Raw genomic sequence first — 23,369 nt, forward strand, 5'->3', positions numbered from 1 at the left:
CAACAGGGAGAGCATGGACACGACCCTCAGCAACGAGCGCGTCTACGAGATGGGGGCCAGCACCCTCACCAGCGGCAAACACGAGCGCGTCGACGCCATCGACGGCGCCTACGTCGCCACCATCACCTTCACGAGCCGACCCTGCGCGACGGAGGCCATGGCGCTCGCCGCCGCGCGCCAGCTCGCCGCGCCGCAGCACGCAGCGACCGACGTCGACATGGCGCCGCCGGCGCAGAAGAAGCGCAAGCGGACGGCGGACCACGACCCCATGGACTTCGCGGACAGCGCGGCGCTGCTCCGCGAGTACGCGCACCGCCAGGGCAAAAGCCTCGCCTTCGACTTCTCGCACAAGGAGGGCGTGGGCCACAAGTGCGTCGCGACCGTCGGCGGCGTCAAGCACTGGGGCGCCGCGAAGCAGTCCAAGGCCTCGGCGCAGCTCGACGCCGCCGACGAGTTCTTCGCGTCGCTGAGCGGCTGCGAGCCGCGGTCCGCGGATCCGCTCGTCGCGTCGTGGCGCGCGCGATTCTCGAAGGACCTCGCCGACGTCACCGCGCGCTGCGGCCTCGCGGACCGCTTCGCCTGGCGCCGCGGCGGCCTGCCGCCCGCGGTGGAGGACGCGCACACGCGCGCGTTCCTCCACTTCGCCTGGCGCCGCGGCGACGACGCGCCCAAGGACGCGGTCGAGTGCTTCAGCGCGATGCGCAACTACCTCCGGACGTCGCGCGAGGACGGCATGGCGAAGAAGCGCGCCGCGCCCGACGTGGGCCTGACGGCCGCCGAGTGCCGCGCGCTCCTCGCGACGCACGTGTCGGGCAAGTTCGCGTCCGTCCTCGGCCGCGTCGCGCGCGTCGCCGTGGCCCAGGGGTCCCAGGCGGGGCCCGACGGCGCACCGTGGTCGTCGGGCGGCCTCGACGGCAAGAAGAACACGCTCGGCGACCACGAGTGGGGCCTCTTCGCCGTCCTCGACGACGGCTCGGGCGTCGAGTTCTCCTACAAGAAGCTCAAGTGGCCGGGGAGCTAATCACTGGAAAATATACGTCGGGTCGGGCGCGCCCGGATCCGGCGGGGGCGCCTTGGGCCGCCGGCCGCCGCAGCGCGCGTCGAAGAACGAGTCGCCGTCCAAAAGGAGCGGCGGCTCGCTCGCGCTCCGGCGGCGCCGCCGGCCCCGGCGGGTCCTCGCGGCCGGCGCGGCGGCGTCGTCCGGCACGGCCGCGTCGGGCGCGGCGGGCGCGGGCGCTGCGGCGTCGGGCGCATCGGGCGCGGCGGCGTCGCGCGCGGCGTCCGCCGCGTCGGGCGGCGACGGGTCCGAATCGTCGCCGTTGACGAGCGACGCCCAGGCGACGCGGCGCGCGGCGGGCACGAGGCCCCGGAAGGTCTCCGACGACGCCGCGCCGTGGGCGAGGAGCACGACGCAGCCCGCCGCGCGGCAGCGGACGACGCAGGCCGCGAAGTCGCTGTCGCCGGAGACGATGACGACGACCTGTGTGGAAATCAACCACTGGTTTGGGGGGTCCCCACCAAACTTCAGAACTCTCTAGCTCCGTCAAATCGAAGTCGATTCGGCTGATTTTTGGACGGATCGATCGCTCTCGTCGAGTTCTTGAAACAAGGCAGAAGAGCTTGCGTCGAAACGGTCGCATACGATCACATTGAAGTCGGGTTGAAGATTTGATTTCCACACAGACGGCGACGCGGCGCCGCAGCTGCGGTGGCGTCGCCGACGCGAGCATGGCGTCGACGTCGCGCTGGATCGCGAGGTCCGCGGCGCCGGGCTTGGGCGACACGGCGACGTGGCGCCAGCCGAGCGTGTCGAGCGCTTTCAGCGCCGCGGGCCGCGGCGCGGCCGAGCTCCGCGCGGGCACGTAGAACGACAGCGTGCGCGCGCCGCGCGCCGTCGCCTCCGCGACGCTGTGGCCGGCGCCCGCGGCGCCGGTGACGAAGTCCATGAGCCGCGCGTGCATCTCCGCGGCGCCCTTCGCCGTGCGCGCGCAGCCGCAGTTCTCCACGTCCCAATAGATGTCGAGGCTCACCGGCGCCGCGGCAGCGGCGCTGTTGCAGGCGCCCATCGCAGAGCTAGCAAGGGCGCAAGGCCAATCGCAAGAGCTAGCACTACTGGCGCAAGGCAAAGCTAGCAGACCATCAGCCACGACTCAAGGAGCTAGCACATCGCACTCGGCATTCACGATCACGATGCGGTTCATGTTGCGGTCCACTAGGGGTCCCTCGTTAGCTTCCGCGCCGCGTCCGGCGCCTTCCAGAGGACGATGGTGCCGTCGACGCTGCCCGACGCGAGCGTCGCCCCGTCGGCGGAGAAGGCGACGCCGTAGACGATGCCCTCGTGGCGCCGGAGGTCGGCGACGTGCGTCGCGGCGCCGTCGTCGTCGACGGCGAAGAGGCGGACGAGGTAGTTCGCGCTCGCCGTCGCGAGCGTGGCGCCGTCGTGCGCGAAGGCGACGCCGTAGACCCAGGCGTCGTGGCGGAGCGCCGCGGTGCGCTCCCAGGTCCCGCGCGTCGGCCGGTGCAGCGCGACTCTCTCGTCCTGCGACGACGACGCGAGCGCGCCCCGCGGGCTCCAGGCGACGCCGTAGACCCAGCTCGCGTGGCAGTCCAGGCGCGCGACCTCCGCGCCGTCCTCGGCGCGCCAGACGCGCACGGCGCCGTCGTCGGAGCCCGACGCGAACGTCGCGCCCGTTTTCGCGTCGAAGGCGACGGCGCGGACGGCGCCGAAGCCGCCGGACCGCGCGTAGACGAGGGCCCCGTGGCCCCGCTCCGCCGCGCCGACGGCGAAGGCGCGCACGTGGCCGTCCCAGGACCCGGAGACCACGAGGTCGCCGCGCACGGCGACGCAGAGCACCTCGCGGTCGTGGTCCGCCAAGGTCGCGACCTGTGTGGAATGAAACTTCAGAATTCTCTAGCTCGATCACATCGAAGTCGATTCGGCTGATTTTTGGACGAATCGATTGCTCTCGTCGGGTTCTCGAAGCACAGCCGAAGAGCGTGCGTCGAAACTGTCGCATATATGCGCACATTGAAGTCGGGTTGAAGATTTGAATTCCACACCGGTCGCGACGCAGCGCCAGCCGGGCTCCGCGCACTCGTCCTCGAAGGCGACGGACTTGGCGCGGGGCCGCTCCACGGGCGGCGGCGCGGGCCCCGCGTCGGGCGCCGACGCGAGCCAGGCACCGAGGCAGGCCCGGTGGCACCGCTGGCCGCAGCACGGCAGCGCGACCGCGCGTTCGCCGTCGGCGACGCCGCAGACGGCGCAGGCGCCGCCCGGCCCCGCGCAGGGCGCGCGCGGCGCGGCGCCGCCGCGCTGGTAGTCCGCGGCGGCGCCGTAGGACGCGAGCGCCGAGGCCCGGGGCGCCGCGGAGCCCCGCCGCGCGCCGCGCGTCAGCGACGGCGACCGCGACCGCGCGGGCCGCGCGGCGCCGTCGACGCGGCGCCAGAGCTTGACCGCGTTGTCGTAGGACGCCGACGCGAGCAGCGCGCCCGTCTCCGAGAAGGCGACGTGGCGCACGATGGACGCGTGGCCCCGGAGCGTGCCCGCGGGCTCGCCGCCCCGCCAGAGCTGGACCGCCGCGCCGACGCCGGACGCGAGGAGCGGCTCGCCCCGCTCCGTGACGACGCTGAAGCCCATGACGACGTGCCAGACGCTCCAGGGCAGGCCCGGGTTCCCCCGCAGGAGCCGCGCGGCGCGCCGCCGCACGTCCAGCGGCAGCGCGCCGTGGAGCCGCACGGTCCAGGCGCCCCGCGGCGGCGCGTAGTGGAGGGCCGTCACGCTGTCGTCGTTCGTCATGCGCACGCGCGTCGACGCCTCCATGGTGCTGGTGGGTCCCAGGGACCAGCGCCCGAGGACCAGTGACTGATTCGGCGTGCGGCAGTGGACGACGACAACAGGAGCGGAGAGCTCGGCCTGTGAGAGCTCGACCTGTTCACACACGAAGTCGAGACAGCTTCGCATCTTCAAGGTGCAGATGCGCATCATCATGGTGCAGGAATTCCATCGACGCGCAGGAGCTGGCTTTATTATGATGCCGGACGACGGGCTGCCCCGGCGGTCCCACGTCCGGTTCGGGGCCTTCGCCCTCGCGGCCGTCGGCCTCGTCGTCTTCTACGGCGAGCGGCGCCGCGCGCCGTCGCCCGTCGCGTCGCCGGCCCTCCTCGAGGAGCGCGCGCGAACGACGCCTCTTGCGACGAGCCACAGCCCCGCGGCGTCGTCCTGCGCGGCCTGCGAGGCCGCGGCGGAAGCGGCCCTGAGCTTCGCCTTCGTCGACGGCTGGAGCTGGGCCGACGGCGGCGGCGAGGCCGACGCGCTCTCGCGCTTCGCCCGAGCGTACGCGTCCTCGCTCCAAAGAACTCGGCGGCCCGCGGCGGCGGCGACCCCCGACGCCTCCGAGGCGGCGTCGGACGCCATCCTCGCCCGCGAGCTCGCCTACGCGCTCGCCCTGGAGGAGGGCGCGCCGTCGTCCGCGGGCGCCGTCTGCGGACGCATCGGCGCGTGCGGCGTCGCCTCCGGTAAACTCGCGCGCCTCGACGCCGAGGCCGCGCCCCGCCCCAACGTCGTCGTCTCCAAGGCCCACGCGTCGCGCGACGACTACGGCCTCGTCCGCGTGACGCGGACCGCCGACGCGTCCGACGACTCGACGTTCGCCTGGGCCGACTACGACCACCAATTCCGCTACCGCTGGACGCAGCTGAGGGTGGCGACGGGCCTCGTGGCGACGGACGGCGGCGCCGCGACCGTGGATCTAGGCGACGGCGAATCCATGACGATCGCCGTGCCCGCGGCGGGCGCCGGCGCCGTCGGCGTGCTGTTGAGCGACCCGTGCTTCGCGTCGACGTACGTCATGTGCGCGCTCGGCGCGGCCTTCGACACGGGCGAGCGCACGCCGGCGCTGCTCAACGCGCTGCTCGAGGGGCCCGCGCAGGCGCCGGGCGAGGCGGCGTCCTACTGGGCCATGATGGGCGACGACCTCTACGACCGCGACGGCGACCTCACGGCGAGCTGGTGGAACTCGTTGAGTTCCGCGGCCCAGTCGCGGCTCTTCCTCACGACGGCGGGGAACCACGACCTGTGGATCGACGGCAACCCCGGCGACGCGACGCAGGGCGACCAGTACGGCAACGGCTTCGTCCAGTTCTACGGCCAGGACACCGTCGCCGCGCTCGCGGACGCGGCGGCGCCCTTCGACTTCTCCGTGGACCCGGACGCGGCCTTCGCGACGTTCCCCGCGCGCGCCGAGGCGGCGCTCGCGGCCCCGTCGAACACGATCTGGTGGAACCAGATCGGCAACGTGGGCTTCGCGGGGTTCTCGTCGGCCTACGCTTTGAACGAAACCGCGCGCTACTTCACCGAGGCCTGCGACTGGGCGGTGGGCGCCTACGCCGCGGGCACGCTCGACCTGTTCGTCATCGCGGGCCACTGGTCCCAGTTCGGCGACGGCGCGCCGGCGAACACGCCGACGCCCCACGTGCACAAGCTCGCGGCCGCGGGCGCGTTCGGCGACTCGTGCTCGCGGCTCGCGGCGGACGACCGCCTCAAGTTCGTCGAGGGCCACACGCACTGCAACGCCGTCGTCTCCGAGGGCCGCGGCTGGATGGTCGCGGCCCAGGGCATGTCGGGCTGCGGCGCCTACGCGATCACCGTGCTCGACACGCGCGACGACGCGGCGCTTCTGCTGAATTTCCCCATCGCGAACGTCGACGGCATGGACAACTACGACGCGCTCCTCGACTGCTTCTCCACGCGGGGCGCCCGGGCCTGCGCGGACTACGCCGACGTCTGGCTGAACCAGTCCCTCGCGCGGCGATAGTAATCCGCTCGGGTCTTTACGTTGGTCGTTCGCTCATCGAGTCGTGTCCATCTGGCGGCGGCCGGCGACGAGCGCCGCGCGCGCCTCCTTGCCCCGCGCCTTCTGCTCGCCGAGGCGCTTCTCCGTGCCCGTCGGGCCCGCGCCGAGGTCCATCTTCTTCGGCGCGGTCCGCGCGGCCTTGCGCCGCGCCTTGACGACCAGGACCGCCTCCTCGTACTTGGCCGGGTCCCGCGACGCGCCGCGCACGAGGCCCTTGGGGATCTTGCGCTTCTTCGCGGGCTTGCCCTCCTTCTTCGCCTTCTTCTTCTCGAGGCGCGCCTTCGTCGCGGCCTCGCGCTTGAGCAGCTCCTCGTGCTTGTCCTTGCGCGCCTGGAGGCGGTTCTTCCGGGACATGATGTCTGTCGCGTTTCGCGGAGGTTTTAGAGCGGTTTCGGTCGGTCTAGCTCGTGCGGCGGCGCACAGGCCGGTCTATCGCGCCTCTCTCGCCCGATGCACCTCGAGTGCGCCGAGCCCGTCTTGCGGCAACATCGCCGAACGGGTTGTGGCAAGACGAGGCTGGCTTTACAAAACACGAGCAAAAAGTAGCCTCGGCGGAGCAAAAAGCGACGCCGCGCGGAGGCGACAACTCCTCCAACCTCTCGAATGGAGGTCCACACGCAGCGCGAGCTCGTGGGCCACGGCGGGCGCGTCTTCGACTGCGGCCTCCACGGCCGCGAGCCGCTCCTGGCGACGGCGTCGGAGGACGGCACGGCGCGCGTCTGGGACCTCGCCGGCGGGGCCTGCGTCGGCGTGCTCCGCGGCCACGTCGACGAGGTGCTGCGCGTCGCCTGGGCGCCGAAGGTCGTCGAGGAGTCCTGCGGCGCGCCGCTGCTGGCGACGGCCGGCGCGGACGGCGAGACGCGGCTCTGGCGCGGCGGCGGCGGCTGCTGGGCGTCGGGCGGGTCCGGCTGCGAGCCCCGGCTGCTGCACACGCTCGTGCCCGCCGTGGCGCCCGGCGGCGAGGTCGAGCAGGTCTACGGCTGCGCGTGGACGCGGTGCGGCGACTCGCACGGCGCGTGGTTGCTGACGGCGTACGGCGACGCCGTGACGCTCTGGGACGCGGCCAAGGGGTGCGCCGCGCGGTCCTGGCGCTACGACGGCTCGGGCCGCGGCGCGGCGAAGCGCGACGGCGACTGCTTCGTCTTCGACGTGTCGCCCTTCGCGGACGCGGAAGCGGACCCGGCGTCGCACGCGGCGCCGTGCGAGACGCTCGTCGCCTGCGCGGTGTCCGACGGCACGGTGCGCGTGCACGACGTGCGCGCGCCGGAGCCCCAGACCGTGCTCACGGCGACGGGGTCCGGCGCGCGGCTCACGGCCGTCGACTGGCAGCGGTCGGGCGCGGCGGCCGGTCTCTGCGCGTGCGCGGGCGACGGCGACATCCACGTCTGGGACGCGCGGACGTGGCGCGCGACCCTGAAGCTGCGCGGCGCCCACGCCCAGCCGGCCTACGGCGCCGCCTGGCGGCCGGGCGCCGACGCGGGCGGCGCGGAGCCCTTCCTGTCCTGGTCCTGCGACGGCTGCCTCGGCTTCTGGGACACGCGCGACGACGCGAAAGCGACCGCGCCCTGCCCCTGGAAGGACAAGGACGGCGCGCCGAAGCCCGTCGCGGCGGCGCCGGCGGCGAAGGCGCGCGCGGCGACGGCGCTCGTGCCCATCTTCGACGACGACGGCGCGCGCGTGCCCCTCTTCCACTGCGCCTTCGACCCCAAGGGCGACTTCATCGTCGCTTGCGGCGGCGGCGGCGGCGGCAAGCACGCGCCCCGGCGCGAGTTCGAGCCGTCCGTCTTCGTCCTCGACCTCGCCGGCGGCGACGGCGACGACGACGGCGACGACGACGGGCGGAGCCCGAAGAAGGCGAGGCGCGCGGACTCCGGGGACGAGGCCGAGGAGTAACAGTGGGCCAAACAAAACGACATGGACCTTAGAGTGAAATGGGGGGAGACGTTCGCCTTCACAGGGGCGGCGTGACCTGGCGCGGCGGCGCGAGCGCCTCGGCCGCGAGCGCGAGCGACTCGAAGGAGGGGAAGTTCTTCGCCGCCGCGAGGGGCGGCGTCGGCGGCGGCGTGACCTCGGTGTCCTTGAGCGTCCAGGAGCAGTAGACGCGGTTCGCGACGACGTAGGTCGCGAGCGACGCCGGGTCGACGTCCGCCGGCGGCCGCCACGCGGCGTCGCGGCCGTCGGGCGCGCGCTCGTAGGCGCACTTCTTGGCCTCAAGGAGGTGGAGCTTGTCCTTCTTGACGCTGCAGACGGCCGCGTGGTTGCGGAACTGCTCGCTGTAGTCGTTGCAGAGGCCCACGACGAACTTGTTCGGGATCGTGAAGCCGAGGTAGTCGACGGCGACGTCCGCCGCCGTCGCGTGGCGCGCGACGCCGAGCTTCTCGAGGAGCACGCAGATCTCGAGCGTCGCCGGGCCCTTGGCGCGGAGGTGCGCCGCCGCCGTGGCCAGCGTGAGGCCCGTGTCGATGAGGTCGTCGACGAGGAGCACGCGCTCGTCCGCGATCTTCGTCTGGAGGTCCGCGAGCAGGCGCGCCGCGCCGAGGGACTTGTCGCCGCAATAGGACGCGAGCCAGAGGAAGTCGAGGCGGCACGGCACGCCGAGGCGGCCGAGGCGCGAGCTCAGCGCGACGCCCGTGTGCACGCCGCCCTTGAGCACGGGCACGACCACGAGCGGGCGCTCGAGGCCCCGGTAGGTGGCGGCGATGGCGGCTGCGAGCTCGTCGAGGCGCGCCTCGATTTTGGGCTCGTCGAGGAGCACCTCGTCGATGCACATCTTCCAGGCGTCTTCGCAGGTGACGGGCGGGTCGGGCATGGCGGAGAGGGCGAGGAGGCTGGCGGCGGCAAGCGGCGCGTGCAACGGAGGTCCGGACTCGTCGGACCGGGCTGCCGGTAAGCGAGAATGCAGCGCGCGAAGTATACACGGCGATTCTGGGGCTGCACTCCGAGAAGCCTCTGACTGACACTCTGAGCTGAAACGGCAGCTTCAAGGAGCGCGGCATGGCGATGTTGACTGAGTTGACCAAGTAATTGAAGGGATGTTGCCGGCCGGCCGATCGACTCGGACTGTGCGCATCGGACCTCGACGATGTCCTTTTCGACGCCGTTCACGCAGGAGCAGTCCTTCGAGGACGAGGCGTGCGACGGGTGCCCAAAGGTGCGACGCGCGCGCGCTTCGCGCGCATCGATCGCTGCGACGCGCCCGTTGTAACAACGCCCACCCCCCGTCCGCAGCTCACGTACCAGCAGCGCATCATCGGGTTCTGCGCCTGCTGCGGCTTCGGCTACCTGCTGAGCTTCATGGGGACGATGATGCTCGCCGTCGGCGGGCCCGACGCGGAGACGATCCGCAACTTCGCGACGTTGTACATCGTCGGCAACTTCATCGCGATCGCCGCGACGCTCTTCCTCCTGGGCCCCCGGAGCCAGTGCAAGAAGATGTTCGACAAGACGCGGCGGTTCTCGACGATCTTCTGGCTCCTCACCCTGATCGTCACGTTCGCCGTCGCCGTCGCGGGCGTCAACGTCGGCGTCGTCGTCATGCTCATCTTCGTCCAGATCGGCGCGTCGATCTGGTACAGCGCGTCCTACATCCCCTACGGCCGCCGCATGATCGTCAAGATCTTCCAGTCGACGTGCTGCTCGCCCTGCCCCCAGGTCTGCGACCCGTGCATCAAGATCGCCACGTAGCGCGGGCGTAACGAACCGCCGCGTTACTTCTTCCGCCAGCCGCCGCCGCGGCACTCCGCGAGCTGGCGGAGGATCGAGCGGAAGAGGTAGGGGTCCGTGACGTCGGCGAAGTGGGCGAGGAGCGCGTCCGTCGTCGGCGCGCCCGCCGCGAGGTACGCGTCGAGGCGCCGGACGAGGTCCACGGCGGCCTCGGACGCGGGCCGGCCGTCGCCCGCGCGCGGGTCCGGCGCGTCGCGCCGCGCGCGGTCGTTGCGCCGCGCGATGGCGCCGAGGAGCGCCGCGGACCCCGGCGCCGTGCCGCCGAAGAGGTCGGCCGCGTCGCCGCGCGCCTCGTCGCGCGAGTCGAGCACCGCGGCGACGGCCCGGCCCGCCTCGCGCTCCGCCTCCGCGGCGAGGCCCGCGCGCGCGGCGGACTGGCGCGCCTCGTCGTCGCCCGCGGCGAAGACCTTCGCCAGCGCGCCGTCGGGCGACCCGTCCCACAGCGCCTCGAGCACCTGCTTGTCGTCGTCGTCGAGCGCGGCGCCGTCGACGGCGTCGCCGTCGCCGTCGGCGCCCGGCGCGTCGGCCGACGCCGTGCGCTGCGCGAAGTCCTCGACGCGCGCGACGTCGCCGCTGTCGGTGGCGCCGGCGAGGGCCGCGTCGCCGAGCGTGAAGAGCTCGCCGAGCTCCGACTGCGAGAAGAGCCGCCGCTGCTTCGCGTCGCTCAACACCTTGTTCGTGAGCGCCTGCTTGAAGATCTGCCGGTGGTAGATCTTCTCCTCGATGGTGCCCGCGCAGACCAACCGGTAGATGGTCACGGGCTTCGTCTGCCCCAACCGCCAGGACCGCTCGCGCGCCTGCGCGTCCGTCTGCGGGTTCCAGTCCGGGTCGTACAAGACCACGCGATCCGCGCCGACGAGCGACAAGCCGACGCCGCCCGTGCGCGTCGTCAGGAGCATGAGAAAGGTCTTCGACGACGCGTTGAACGCGTCCGCCGTCGCCTGGCGCGCCGCCGGCGCCGTGCCGCCGTCCATGCGGCCGTAGCGCCAGCCCCGCGCGACGACGAGCGCCTCGAGGACGTCGAGCATGGCGATCGTCTGCGAGAAGACGAGGACGCGGTGGCCCTGGGCCTTCCAGCGCACGAGGACGGCGTCCAAGGCCGCGAGCTTCGACGAGCGGCTCGCCGCGCCCGGCGGCTCGCCCTCGGGCGGGCCGCCGTAGAGGTCCGGGTGGTTGCAGATCTTCCGGAGCGCGGCGATCGCGCGGAACGCCGTCGCCTGCTGTCCGCCGTCGCCCGCGAGCGCTTTCCGCACGTCGTCGCCGTCGAGCACGTGGCGGTAGAGGTCGATCTGGTCCTGGGACAGCGCGCAGAGGAGCACGTGCTCCGTCTTCGGCGGCAGGGCGACGCCCGAGTCGCCCGCGGCGGTCAGCGCGGCTTTCGTGCGCCGGAGCAGGTAGGGCTGGATGAGGTCCCGGAGCGCGACGGCGCAGCGGTAGGCGAGCTGGACCTGGGCGGGCCGCGCGCCCGCGAAGCCGCCCGCGCGGATGGGCTGCGCGAGCTCCTGGTCGAAGGCCTTGAGCGTGCCCAGTCGCCCGGGCACGGCGAAGTCGAAGAGGCTCCAGAGCTCGCGGAGCGAGTTCTGCACGGGCGTGCCGCTTAACAAGAGCCGCCGGGGCGTGCGCAGCCGCTTGCAGAGCTGCGTGACGCGGCTGTCCGGGTTCCGGAGCTTCTGGCCCTCGTCCAAGACCGCGTAGGACCACGGCACGGCCAGGAGCGCGTCCGCGAGGCGGTGCACGGCGTCGTAGGACGCGACGCAGAGCACGCAGGACGGCGTCTCCTCAAAGTCCGGGCCCGGGGCGCCCCCGGCCTCGCCGGGCCGCGGCGGCGCGGCGAGCGCGCGCGCGAGGAACGTCGCCAGCGCCGCGGGCCCGGCCTTGACGGCCTCGTCGAAGCGCGCGGACGACCGGTGCAGGACGACGACGCGCGCGCGCGGCGCCCAGGCGTGGAGCTCGCGCACCCAGTGGCTCAGCATCGTCGTCGGCGCCAGGATCAGCGCGCTCCGGCAGACGTCGAAGCGGTCCGGGCCCCGCGGCCCGTCCGCGAGCGCGCCCAGAAACGCGCCGACCTGGGCCGTCTTCCCCAGCCCCATCTCGTCGCCGACGATGCCGCCGCAGCCCTCGCCGTGGAGCGCCCAGAGCCAGGACACGGCGCGCCGCTGGTGCGGGAAGAGGCGCCGCTGCGTCGTCGCCCGGATCCACAGGCCGCCCTCGAGCGTCGCGGACCCGTCCGCGTCGTCGTCGTCCTCGCTCTCGCCGAGGTCCCCGCGCTCCCGCAGGTCCGCCAGCCGCGCGCGCAGGTCCTCGTCGTCGCCGTCGTCGCGGATCGCCTCGACGCGCGACAGCTTGAGGTTCTTCACGTTCTCGTCGTCGTCGTCGTCGTCGAAGGCCTCCTCCTCCTCCTCCTCGTCGTCGTCCGGCACCACGAAGTCGTCGTCGCCGTCGCCGTCGTCGTCGTCCGGCACCACGAAGTCGTCGTCGCCGTCGCCGTCGTCGTTGACTGGCACCACGAAGTCGTCGTCGTCGCCGCCGCGCGCGGGGCGCCGCCGCGGCCGCGGTCGCCGCGCGAGCGCGTCGTCGAGCGACTCCGCCTCCGACGCATCGTCAAAGTCGTCGTCGTCGTCGTCGTCGTCGGCCGCGACGGCCGCCGCCGCGCCGCGCCGGGGCCGCCGCGTGCCGCAGCGCCGGAGGTGCGCGTCCATCTCGGCGTCGGGCGCGTTCGCGTCGGCGACGGGGATCGCGCGGCCGCAGAGCGGGCAGGTGGCCGTCGCCTGGGCCGCCGCCGGCGGCGGCGGCGTCCGTCGTCGCGGCGGCGGCGCGTCGCGCGGCGGCGCGGCGCGCGGCGGCGGCTCGCGCTTGCGCTTCTTCTTCTTCGGCGCCGCGCGCGGCGCCGCGGGCGCGGGCGCCGCGCTCAGCGGGTTCCACTTCTTGGCGCCGCGGGCCGCCTCCGGGCCCGGCCGCTCGCGGCGCGCCGGCTCGCGCGAGCGGCGCGCGCGCGCGCGGTCGTCGAGGAACGTCGGCGCCACCGCGACGCCGTCGGCCTCGGCGCGCGCGGCCGCCGCGAGGCGGTGCTCCTTCTTGTTGCGCCGCGGCGGCGCCGGCGCCTCGGGCACCTCCTCGCCGAGCTCGTAGCGCAGCGCCGCGCGCAGCACGCCGACCGCGAGCTCGTCCGCCGGCCCGGCGCCCTCGGACGCGGCGGACACGCTCGCGCGGAGCGCGTTCCCGGCGTGCGCCGCGCCGCGCGCGAGCTCGAGCAGCCGCTCGAGCGCGACCTTGGGAAAGAGCTCGACCTCGCCGACGCCGACCCACTCGCCTTCCGCGGCGCTCGGGATCTGCAGCGGCGGCGCCAGGCCGGCGCCGGAGGCGAGGCGCCGGCCGAGCACGCTCGCCTCCTGCGCGCGCTCGTCGGCGACCGTGACGCCCAAAGCTGCGAGCTCGTCGTCCATCACTGCAGAGGCGCAGCCTGACTCAATGCGCGCACATGCCCTGGCTCCGGCCTCGATGGCAGCCGATGCGGCCGGCACAGTGCTTTCTCCACAGCGGCGATCTAGCGGCGCTCGCTCAATCATCTCTCAATACCCCTTTAAACTCACGTCTCCTCAGCAAAACGCATCAAAAATGTACTACGAACTCATCGGCGTCGGCGTGACGATCATCACCACGGCCGCTGCGAGCAATATCCTCATCGTGGGCGACTCCTGGGCCGAGCTCGCGGAGGACTTTCTTCAGGAGGACTGCGAAGGATCGTCGGTGACGAATCGCGGGTCCTCCGGGAGCACGGCGGCCGAGTGGGGAGGCGAAGACGACGAGTGCTGCTCCGCGGCGGACGCGTTCGATGAGGCCTCGTTCTCGCACGCGTGGCTCTCCGTCGGCGGCAACGACATGCTTCGCCCCGGATGCGACGCGGACGGGGCCCAGGCGGCCGTGCCCGGGGCCCTCGAGTCGGCGATGCGGGCCTTCGCGGACGCGGGACCGGGCGTCCCGAAACTCGTGCTCGGGTACTCGGCGGTCGCGGCCGACGAGGAGGGGTGCGGGCCCGCGGATGTCGCGCGCCTCAACGCCCAGATCGAGGAGGCCGCGGCCGCGTACGACGACGTCACGTTCGTGAACGTCCTGGAGACGCTCGGCGGCAGCGCCACGGAGTACTCGTCCGAGCGGTACTACGACGACGCGATTCACCCGAACCGCGACGGCTACGAGGTCCTCTTCAAGCTCCCCGAGGTCCAGGCCTTCTTCGGCTGCGGCGGCGCGGGGTCGGCGCCGGCGCCGGAGGAGCCCGCGCCCGCGCCGGCGCCGGAGCAGCCCGAGGAGCCCGACGAGGACCCCTACGGCGACGAGCCCGACGAGGAGCCCGTGCTCCCGGACGAGTCCGACGGCGCCTCGGCCCTGCGCGTCTCGCTGGCCGCGATCCTCGTCCTCGCCCTCGCCCTCGTCGTCTGAGGCGCCACCCCTTGCATATAAACATACGGCGATGAACGAATTTACGATTTCTCCGGCTCGCCCGCGACGGCCTTGTAGATCCAGCGCGCGGCGGCCATGCAGGCGACGTCGGGCCCGATGTTGGCGACGGCGTGGGGCACGGACCCCTTGAAGACGGCGCTCAGCGCCGCGGCGGCGCCCGCCGCGCGCAGCGCCGGCAGGGACGACGCGCCGAAGGACCGGAGCGTCGCGTCGCCGCAGAGCTTCAGCGTCTTCCGCGCGTCCAGGGCGCCGCCGCCGTCGTGGCAGAGTAATAAGTTCGTCTTGAAGATGAAGAGCGGGTAGGCGACGAAGGACGCCGCCAGCGAGCCCGCGAGCAGGCCCGCGAATTCCTGCACCGGCGTCGCGTCGCCGATGCGCTGCTGCGCCTGGGCAGCAAAAGGGTGATTCAACATCGCTTCAACGTGAGTGTTCCGCGCGCGCGCGTTCCGGGAAAAGCGTCCACGCTTCGAGACCGTCCCGAGAGATGATCGCTCGTCCAAAAATCAGCCGAAACGAGTGGAAATCGGCCGAGATATGAGGCTTTGAAGTTGGGAATGTCGCTCTCTTTTGCTGCCCTGTGCTGCGCGAGCACGTACGCGTAGTTGTAGAGCGGGATCCAGGTCATGCGCCCCAGCAGCGCCACGGGCGGACAGGCGACGGCGAAGAGCTTCCCGGGCTCCTTCGGCAGCACGAAGCCCTTCTCCGCGACGCGGACGCTCAGCGTGTCCGTGACGAGGGGGAGCACGACGACGCCGAACTGCATGGTCAGCTCCTCGACCATCGTCGGCGTCGGCGTCTGCACCTGCTTCTGCGTCGCCGTCCAGTAGCCGACGTCGCGCACGACGGCGTAGCCGATGCCGGGCACGCCGACGCGGCTCTTGGCGACGCCGACGCCGCGCTCGCGCAGCGTCTTGATGAAGCCGACCTGCAGGAACGCGGCCGTCGGGATGCCGGCGAGCACGCCGATGGCGGCGGCGTGGCTCCAGCCGCCGGACACGTCCGAAGACGCCGTGGATGATGAGGAGGCCTCGGCATCTGCGGTTGATGAGCCCATCGCTTTTGTGGAGAGCGGTGCAACACCGGCTCAAATCTTGGGGCCAAAACCACCTTGCACTCACCTCCTCAGCGCCCACGCCGGGCAGCCTCTCGCGTTGGCCATGGGCTACCGCGAGACGCTCTACAATGAGAACCAGAGCCTGGCGACGGAGGACATGATGCAGAGCCCGACCATGGACCAGGCCATGGCCAAGAGCGCGTCGGAGCCGACGATCCAGACCTACGCGCCCGGGTCGCCGGGCAAGGGCGGCGCGACGGCGAGCACCGTGAGCCTGCGCAGCCTCGACTCGCGGCCCGTGTTCACGCGGCCGAGCGAGACGGACGTGCTCGGGCGGCCGCGGCTCAAGCCCATCCGCGTGCGGCTCGCGCAGCGGAGCCGCATGAAGGACGGCGCGGACGCGGCGCGCGCGGAGCTGGACAAGATCACGCGGCAGCTCGAGACGGGCATGAGCGCCGGCGAGTACAGCGAGACGGCCTACACGCAGAAGATGAGCGAGGCGGACCAGCGCTTCCGCCTCAAGAAGCTCCAGGAGGCCATGAGCCGCCGGTCCGCGACGGAGGAGCGGATCTTGTCGCTGAAGCGGACGATGAAGGATTTTTTGAAGAGCCACGGCACGGACAGCGCGCGCGAGCTCAAGCGCGCCTTCGCCGTCGCCGACGTGGACCACAGCGGCGAGCTCGACTACAACGAGTTCAAGAACGCGGTGCGCAACTACGGCCTCCGGCAGCTGTCGAGCGGGTCGCTGCGGACGCTCTTCGACAGCTTCGACTTCGACGCGTCGGGGTCCATCTCCCACGGCGAGTTCGTCAAGAGTTTAAGGGACATCCCGGAGCACACGCCGTCGTCCGACGACCACGGCGTGTCCCGCCGCGGCGGGCCCCTCGTGCGGACGTCGATTTTGGAGCCGCGGCGCGTGGGATACGAAGCGACGCCCCCGACGCTCGAGCTCGGCCCGCTCCACGTCGGCGTCGCCTACCAGACGACGCTTACCGTATTAAACACGGGCGACACGGACCTGCGGTTGACGGTGAAGCTCGCGGGCTTCGACGGCGCGCGCGACAAGAACCCCGTGCGCGTCGTCGCGCGGCCGTGCGGCCCGCTCGCGCCGGGGCTCCGCGCGCGGGCCGTCATGGAGATCTTGGTGCGCGCCCCGGGCGACCTGTCGCTCCAGGTCATGGTGTCGAGCGGGAGCCAGGTGCTCGAGGTGCCCCTGTCCGCGACGTTCCACCGCCGCGACGCGGACGCGACGCCCATGAGCTCGCGCATCGACGACGCGACGGTGCGGACGGCGCTGCCCAAGTACGTGCGGCGGCTGACGACGAAGCGCGACGCGCCGTCGGGCGTCGCCCGCGCCTGCGCCGACGTCGTCTGGCCGAGTCTGCACGAGCAGTGGACGCAGATCCAGCGCCAGACGGGCGAGGCGTCGCTCCTGCTGTCGGAGATGGCCGCGCTGCGCACCTGCCCCCAGAAGGACCTGAACAGCGTGTCCGTGCGCCTCAAGCGCTTCCGGGCCAAGGCGAACACGAAGCTCATCGTCCAGGGCGACGCGGCGGCGAAGCGGCAGATGCTCTTCGTCGCGTCGGGCGTCGGCGACGTCTACATCAGGGCAGGAAAAGGGTGATTCAACGTCGCTTCAACGTGAGTGTTCCGCGCGCGCGCGTTTCGAAAACAGCACCGACGCTTCGAGAGCGCTCCGAGAGATGATCGCTCGTCCAAAAATCAGCCGAAACGAGCGGAAAACGACCGAGATAGGAGCCTTTGAAGTTGGGAATTTCGCACCCTTTTGCTGCCCAGGTCTACATCGAGCTGCCGAACCAGCCCATGCCCCTCCACGTCCTGACGATCCGCGCGCCCTTCTACATCGGCGAGGGGTCCGTCATCTCCAAGGAGGTGCCGTCGGCGACCGTCATCGCGACGACGGCCTGCGAGGGCTTCTCGCTCGCGGAGAACGAGGCCGAGGAGCTCATCTCGAAGAACAACATGACGCTGTCGCTCATCCGCCGCGACATGCTCCAGCGCAAGTTCGAGCGCACCTGCGCCGCCGGCGGCGGCCTCCTCAAGTGCAACTTCACGGACACGTCCTTCGTCGCCGCGCTCCTCGACTACGCGCGCGCGGAGACGCGCCACGAGCCCAAGGCGCTCTTCATGTGCCGCCACCTGAGCTTCGAGAAGCAGTGCGAGGACATCAACGCGACCCTACACGGCGACACGCCGGCGCCGGAGCGGGGCCTGCGCTTCGACAACTGCCTCGTGCTCTGCGACGAGATCTGGAAGGACTTCATCCGGCCGCCGGCGGCCAAGGGCGCGGTGCGGCCGCCCAAGGGGCGGTCCGTCCTCGGCAACAACCTCGTGCCCGAGGAGCGCGTCCAGGGCATGGTCCAGAAGCGCCACGCGGCGCGCGTCAAGTCCGACATCCCGCTCCTCTCCAAAATCTACGAGGACCTCGCCAAGGACGTCGACGTCGTGCTCAAGCGCGCGGTGCTCACGGACTTCGTGACGTCGCCCCAGTACAAGGAGTGGCTCGCGCTCAAGTTCCCCATCATCGACAAGCGGAGCGACGAGGGCCCGGACGACGACCAGTCCGAGCGCCGCCCGTCCATCGACTTCGACCTGCCCGAGCTCCGCCGCAAGTCGCGGCAGCTCAAGCCGAAGATCGACTGGAGCTCCCACCGGTCCATCAACAAATCCCTCGCCAAGTTCACCGTGGCCAACGACGACGACGAGCCCTCCTACGCCAAGTCCGTCTCTTCGGACGCCACGAGCCAGCTCTAAGGCGGCGCCGACTTAGCCAGGGGGTTAGCCTTCAAAAGTGCCTTCAACAACGCTTTTTGATTCGATGCTCTCTAAACAGCCGCGCGATGGTGGAGCTGGCATGGGCAGCCATCGCGGCGTCGTAAAGAGTCGCTCATGACGTCCTAAACCACCCGCATGGCCGGCGAACCCGGCGGCGTCGCGGCGAGCACGCCGCGGCGCGCGACGACGAGCACGACGGGGGCACCGCCGCTCTCCGAGGAGGCCGTCGCGGCGAAGCGGCGCGCGGCGCTCGAGTTCTCGCGGGAGAAGAGCCGGCGCGCGACGGCGCTGCTGGCGGCGCAGCGGCGCGCGACGGCGGCGGCGTCGCCGAGCTACGCCTTCGGGAGCAAGACGCGGACGCCGCCCGACGCGCGGCGGCCGCGCGCGACGAACGGCCACAAGGGCCGCACCTACCAGGAGATCTTGAGCGGCGGCGGCGGCCGCGACGACGGCGGCCGGCGGCGGCGCGAGGCGCGGCGGCGCGTCGACGCGGAGGCCGACGAGGCGCACGTCGTGAGGGAGCTCTACGCGGGCGCGCGCGTCGACGTCTTCGACCGCAAGGGCCGGCCCCGGCGCCTCGACTGCGGGCGGCTGCGCTACCTGGGGCCGACGACCTTCTCGTCCGGGCGCCAGGTCTGGTGCGGCATCGAGCTCGACATGGCCTTCGGCGCCCACGACGGCGAGGTCGAGGGCACGCGCTACTTCGGGCCGACGGCGGCGCTCAGCGGGCTCATGGTGCCCGCGGAGCTCGTCAAGTGCGTCCCCGGCCAGCCGACGGCCGAGGCCTTCGCCGCGACGGAGGCCGCGGAGCGCGCCGCCGACGTGCAGGCCGCCGCGGCCGGCGGCGCGGCCGCGGCGGCCGCGCCGGCGGCGCCCGCCGCGCCCGCGGCCGCCGCGGCGCCCGCGGCCCCGCCGCCGCCGCCCAAGGCCGCCGACGAGGCCCTGGCGAAGCTCCGGGCCATGCCCGAGCTCGCCAAGTACTTCAAGATGCTCGGCGTCGGCGTCCCGCGGAGCGCCGTCGCGCAGAAGATGGCCGCGGACGGCGTCGCCGGCGCGCTCTGCGACGCCATGGAGGGCAAGGCCGCGGCGAGCGGCGCGCCCGCCGGCGGCGCCAAGGCGGCAACGGCCGGCGCGCCGGCGACGGCCGCGAGCGCGCCGTCGAAGAAAACGTTCCGCGCGCTGCACTGGAACCCGCTCGACGCGGCCGCGGCGGCGTTGTCGCTCTACGGCGTCCGGTCGCGGGCGTCGACGCTCGGCGCCGCGGCCTTCGACGCCCGGGGCCGCGACGCCGCGCGCCTCCGCGTCGCCTTCGGCAAGCGCGAGGTCCCCGCGGTCGTCCAGCGCCACGCGGGCTCCCGGCGGCTCACGTTCGGCGGCGTCGCCGCGGCGCTGAGTCTGGGCGGCCGGCGCGCGCGCCACCGGGCGGCGCGGCCCCGCGAGACGCTCGACGGGCGGCGCACGATGAACGTGAGCATCATGCTGGGCAAGCTCGTCGGCGACGGCGAAAAGTTCGCGTCGCCGCGCGCCGTCTGCCGCGCGCTCATGCGCTGCGGCGACGCCGGCATGACGGCGGACCAGCTCGAGCTCGTCCTCTCCATGGCGCCGACGCCCAAGGAGCGGGACATGCTCGCGGGCCGCTTCGACGCCGCCGGCGCGTACGCGCACGACGGCGCGGAGCCGGCCGTGCCGCCGCCCGAGGCCATGCTCGCGGAGATCGGCGCCGTGCCGCTCTACCGCGAGCGGGCCGACGCGGAGCTCTTGGTGCGCACGGCGCTGCCGCGCCTCGCCGTCGTGCTCGCGGACGCGGCGCTGCGGGTCAAGGCGTGCCGCTGCGTCGTCGGCTCCGACTCGCTGCGGCGCTGCCTCGAGACGTTCCTGGGCGTCACGAACGCCATGCGCGTCACGGAGTCCCGGGGCATCGAGCTCGGGTCCCTCCTCGCGCTCGCGCGGGCCAAGGCCGACGACGCGGCGGCCGTGAACGCCGGCGGCACGGACTTCGAGGGCGCGCCGCGGCGCGCGGGCCGGAAGCGCACGTTCTTGGATTTCGTCGTGGAGACGCTCTGCGCCCGGGGCGAGCGGGGCGCCCTGGGCTTCGCGGCGCCCTTCGCGCGCGGGGACGTCGTCGTCGCCGCGCGGCCGCGGCGGCGGCGGCGCCTCGACGCGGGCAAGCGCGTCACGCTGAGCGACGACGACAGCGGCGACGAGTCCTGCGGCGGCTTCGAGGACGACGACTACAACTCCTCCAATTCCGACGACGACGACGGCGACGACGACGACGACGACGACGCGGAGGCCGCGCGGCGCGAGCGCGCGGCCGCGCGGCGGCTGCTCCGGGCCGCGCGGTGGCTGCCCGGCGCGTTCCTCGCGCGTGACAACGGCACGGTGACGGCCTGCGCCGAGGCTGTGGTGGCGCGGTCGCGGCTCCACGGGGGCCTCGCGCGGGCGGCGAGCCGGGGCGAGCCGCGCGAGCTCGCGGTCGTCGTCGGCGCCATCCGGCGCCGCGTCGCGGCCGCGCGCGCCGTCGCGGCCGCGGACGTCGAGGCGAGCGTCATCGCGGAGCGCGAGGCGGCCCAGAAGGCGGCCAAGGCGGCTTTAGACGCCGAGAAGGCGCGCGTCGAGGCCGCGCTCCGCGCGGCCGCGGAGCGCCGGGCCCGGGAGGCGGCGTCGATGGCCGCGGAGGACGCCGCGGAGCGCGCGCGGATCCGCTTCGGCCACTGGCGCCGCGCGCGGCGCGGCGCGCTGACGGCCCTGGGCGTGCTCTGCGCCGCCGCGCGGGACCACGACCGCGCGCGCGCGGAGCGGCAGCGGGACAAGAACCGCGAGAGCGCCGCCAGGACGCCCGACTCCGAGGGCCGCAGGACGCCGCCGCCGGACCGCAAGTCGGCGAAACCCGTGGAGCAGAAGCCGCGCACGGAGCCCCGCGAGTGGGCGCGCCAGCGCCGCGAGAAGATGGAGCGCGCCGCGGCGCTCCGCGCGCAGCGGAACGACGTCCGCGCGGACGACGGCGAGGAGCGCGACGACGGCAGCGGCTCCGTCGAGTCGTCGCGGAGCTGGGCGTCGTCGGCCAAGTCCGGCCAGAACCCCGGCGGCGTCGCCAACGGGTCCACGTTCCTGAGCCGCATGCGGCAGCAGCCGCGGCGCAAGGTCCGCGCGTACGTGCGGCCGCCCTGCTCCTGGCGCCCCCCGCCGCGCGTCGCCGCGGCGCTCCTCGCCTGCGCCGACTGCGAGTGCGCGCCCGACGGCGCCCTCGCCGCGGGCTTCGTCTGGGCGGGCCACGTGCTCGAGGACCGGGCCGAGCGCGTCGCGCACGCGAGGGACGTCGAGGCCCAGCTCGAGGCGAAGCGCCTCGAGGAGCAGCAGCGGCGCCTCAGCGGCCGGCGGCCGCCGCCGTCGTCCTACGCCTACGCGCGGCCGAAGCCGGAGCCGGAGAAGCCGCCCGCGCGGGAGCCAAAGTCGACGTACGCGCGCGAGCGCGCCGCGCCGCCCGAGGATCCGCTCCTCGTGGACCCGACGGACGTCAAGAACCCCTTCTTCGGCTTCGTCGAGCGGTTCCTGTCGCTGGCGACGCCCGCCATGGCCTTGTTCGACGCGGGCGACCGGCGCCTCGCCGCGGCCGTCGCCGGCGCGTCGGACCTGCGAGCCCGCGCGTCCAAGGCGAACTCGCCGCGCGCGGCGCCGAAGAAGCAGCGGTCGACGGCGGCGAAGCTCTTCAGGAGCGCCGAAACCGACGACCCGCGCGGCGCCCTCGCGGCCATGTTCGCCGCGCGCGGCGGCGGCGCGCCGGCCGCCGCGGCGCCGCGCGCGAACCTCCTCGCGGCGCTCTCGAACGGCGGCCGCGCGTCGCTGCGCAAGACGGCGCCCAAGGCCGCGGCGGACATTCCGGCGCACCTCACCTTCGACGCGCGGCGGGCCGCGGGGCTCGCGCTCGGCGCGGACGTCGAGGGCCTCGTCGCGGCGCTCGACGCCGCGGACGCGGCCGTCGCGGCCGCGGCCGCGCACGGCCAGGCGCTCCGCGTCTATTTAGGCTGCGCCCACAAGGAGCCCGCCGACGCGGCGCTGGCGGCCGTGGGCCACCTCGCGCGCCTCGCCGAGGCGTCGCTCGCCGGCCGCCCCGCGGACGCGGACACGTCCGACAGCGACGACGGCGAGCGCCGGCGGCCGCTCCGCGTCGGCGACGTCGTGCTCACGCGCTTCGGCGCGGGCGTCGTCGAGGCGCGGCGGCCCGCGGCAACGGCGGCGGCGCCGCGGCGCGTCGTCGTGCGCTGCCTGGGCTGGCGCGCCAAGGTCGAGCTCGAGAAGGGCGACGTCGGCCGGCCGCCGTGCGCCGTCGGCACGCGCCTCGGGCCCGCGACGCTCCTCAACGCCGCGCGGGTGGGCGACGGCGGCGGCCGCGAGGTCGCCGTGCGCGTCGACGGCGCCGCGGAGCCCGTCTACGTCGCGCCGGAGACCCTCGCGTGGCGCGCGCCGCGGCCGCGGCCGCGGCGCGAGCGGCGGCGGCCGCCGCCCGCGCGCGCGGAGGCCCCGGCCGCCGGGGACGGCGCCGCGGACGACGGCGCCGCGGACGACGCCTCGGACCGCTCGGACCGGGGCTCGGACCCGCCGTCGCGGCGCGCGAGCCGCGCGTCGAACGACGACTCGTCGGACGTGTCCGACATCGAGGCGCTCGGGAGCTTCCTGGAGATTTAACAACATGAGCTTACGCCGCGGCGGCCGCGGGCGGCGGCGCGGAGGCGAGGGCGACGGCCTTGAGGAGCGTCGGCAGGAGCACGGTCGCGTTGCGCGTCGCCGCCGCGGGGCGGCCCGGGAGGTTGACGACGACGCAGGCGCCGCGGACGCCCGCCGTCGCGCGCGAGAGGAGCGAGTCGAGGTCCGCGCCGCGCCGCAGGGCGTCGGCGTGGACGACGTCGATGATGCCCGGCGCCTCCTTGTCGAGGACGCGCTTCGTCGCCTCGGGCGTGACGTCGCGGGGGCCGAAGCCCGTGCCGCCCGCGGTCAGCACGAGCGTCCGCCCGCCGTCGGCGAGCGCCGCGACGGCGGCGGCGATGGCGTCGGCGTCGTCGGCGACGACCGTCGTGGCCACGTCGGCGCTGTAGGCGCCGAGGCACGCGGCGAGCGCCGGGCCCGTCGCGTCGTCGTACGCGCCCGCGGCCGCGCGGTCGCTCACGGTGACGATCCCGAGCTTGAGCGTCTTCGCCGGCGGCGGCGGCGCCGCCTCCGGGCCCGCACAGGCGTCGTCGTCGTCGTCGTAGCAGCAGGGCTCCGCGCCCGGCGCGACGGGCGGCCGCGCGGGCTTCTTCGACGGCGGCGCGGCGACGGTGATGTTGAAGTCGCCCGCGGCGGCGGCGCGCGGCGACCGCGGCGCCGACGACCGCGGCGTCGCGGGCCGCACGGCCTCGACGGGCGCGTGCTTCGCGTGGTAGCGCTTCGTCGCCTCGAAGCGCTCGAGCTGCTCGGCCGTCGCCTTCGTCTGGTGCTTCGCCTTCCAC

General features: G+C 73.8%; 4 protein-coding genes across 4 annotated transcripts; 3 read left to right on the forward strand and 1 right to left on the reverse strand.

The window, feature by feature from the left end:
- Nucleotides 1–49: 49 nt before the first annotated feature.
- On the forward strand, nucleotides 50–1,021 carry AURANDRAFT_62644 (hypothetical protein; the record flags this gene model as incomplete). Its single annotated transcript, XM_009036676.1, has 1 exon — nucleotides 50–1,021. One exon carries the CDS (start codon nucleotides 50–52, stop codon nucleotides 1,019–1,021), a length of 972 nt encoding a protein of 323 aa, XP_009034924.1.
- A 7,902-nt stretch (nucleotides 1,022–8,923) lies between these two features.
- Nucleotides 8,924–9,561, forward strand: AURANDRAFT_59950 (hypothetical protein; the record flags this gene model as incomplete). Its single annotated transcript, XM_009036677.1, has 2 exons — nucleotides 8,924–9,003; nucleotides 9,081–9,561. 2 exons carry the CDS (start codon nucleotides 8,935–8,937, stop codon nucleotides 9,534–9,536), a joined length of 525 nt encoding a protein of 174 aa, XP_009034925.1.
- Nucleotides 9,562–10,174: 613 nt separating this feature from the next.
- Nucleotides 10,175–11,791, reverse strand: AURANDRAFT_10276 (hypothetical protein; the record flags this gene model as incomplete). The annotated part of the gene is made up of 2 exons (XM_009036842.1): nucleotides 10,175–11,353; nucleotides 11,456–11,791. Coding segments are annotated over 2 exons (1,515 nt in total), but the record flags the coding sequence as incomplete, so codon positions are not given.
- A 3,471-nt stretch (nucleotides 11,792–15,262) lies between these two features.
- On the forward strand, nucleotides 15,263–22,779 carry AURANDRAFT_71167 (hypothetical protein; the record flags this gene model as incomplete). The annotated part of the gene is made up of 3 exons (XM_009036678.1): nucleotides 15,263–16,684; nucleotides 16,885–17,832; nucleotides 18,106–22,779. 3 exons carry the CDS (start codon nucleotides 15,263–15,265, stop codon nucleotides 22,567–22,569), a joined length of 6,834 nt encoding a protein of 2,277 aa, XP_009034926.1.
- Between the last annotated feature and the right edge of the window lie 590 nt (nucleotides 22,780–23,369).

The sequence above is a fragment of the Aureococcus anophagefferens genome (genome assembly GCF_000186865.1).
Source record: "Aureococcus anophagefferens unplaced genomic scaffold AURANscaffold_5, whole genome shotgun sequence".
Taxonomy (NCBI): domain Eukaryota; class Pelagophyceae; order Pelagomonadales; family Pelagomonadaceae; genus Aureococcus; species Aureococcus anophagefferens.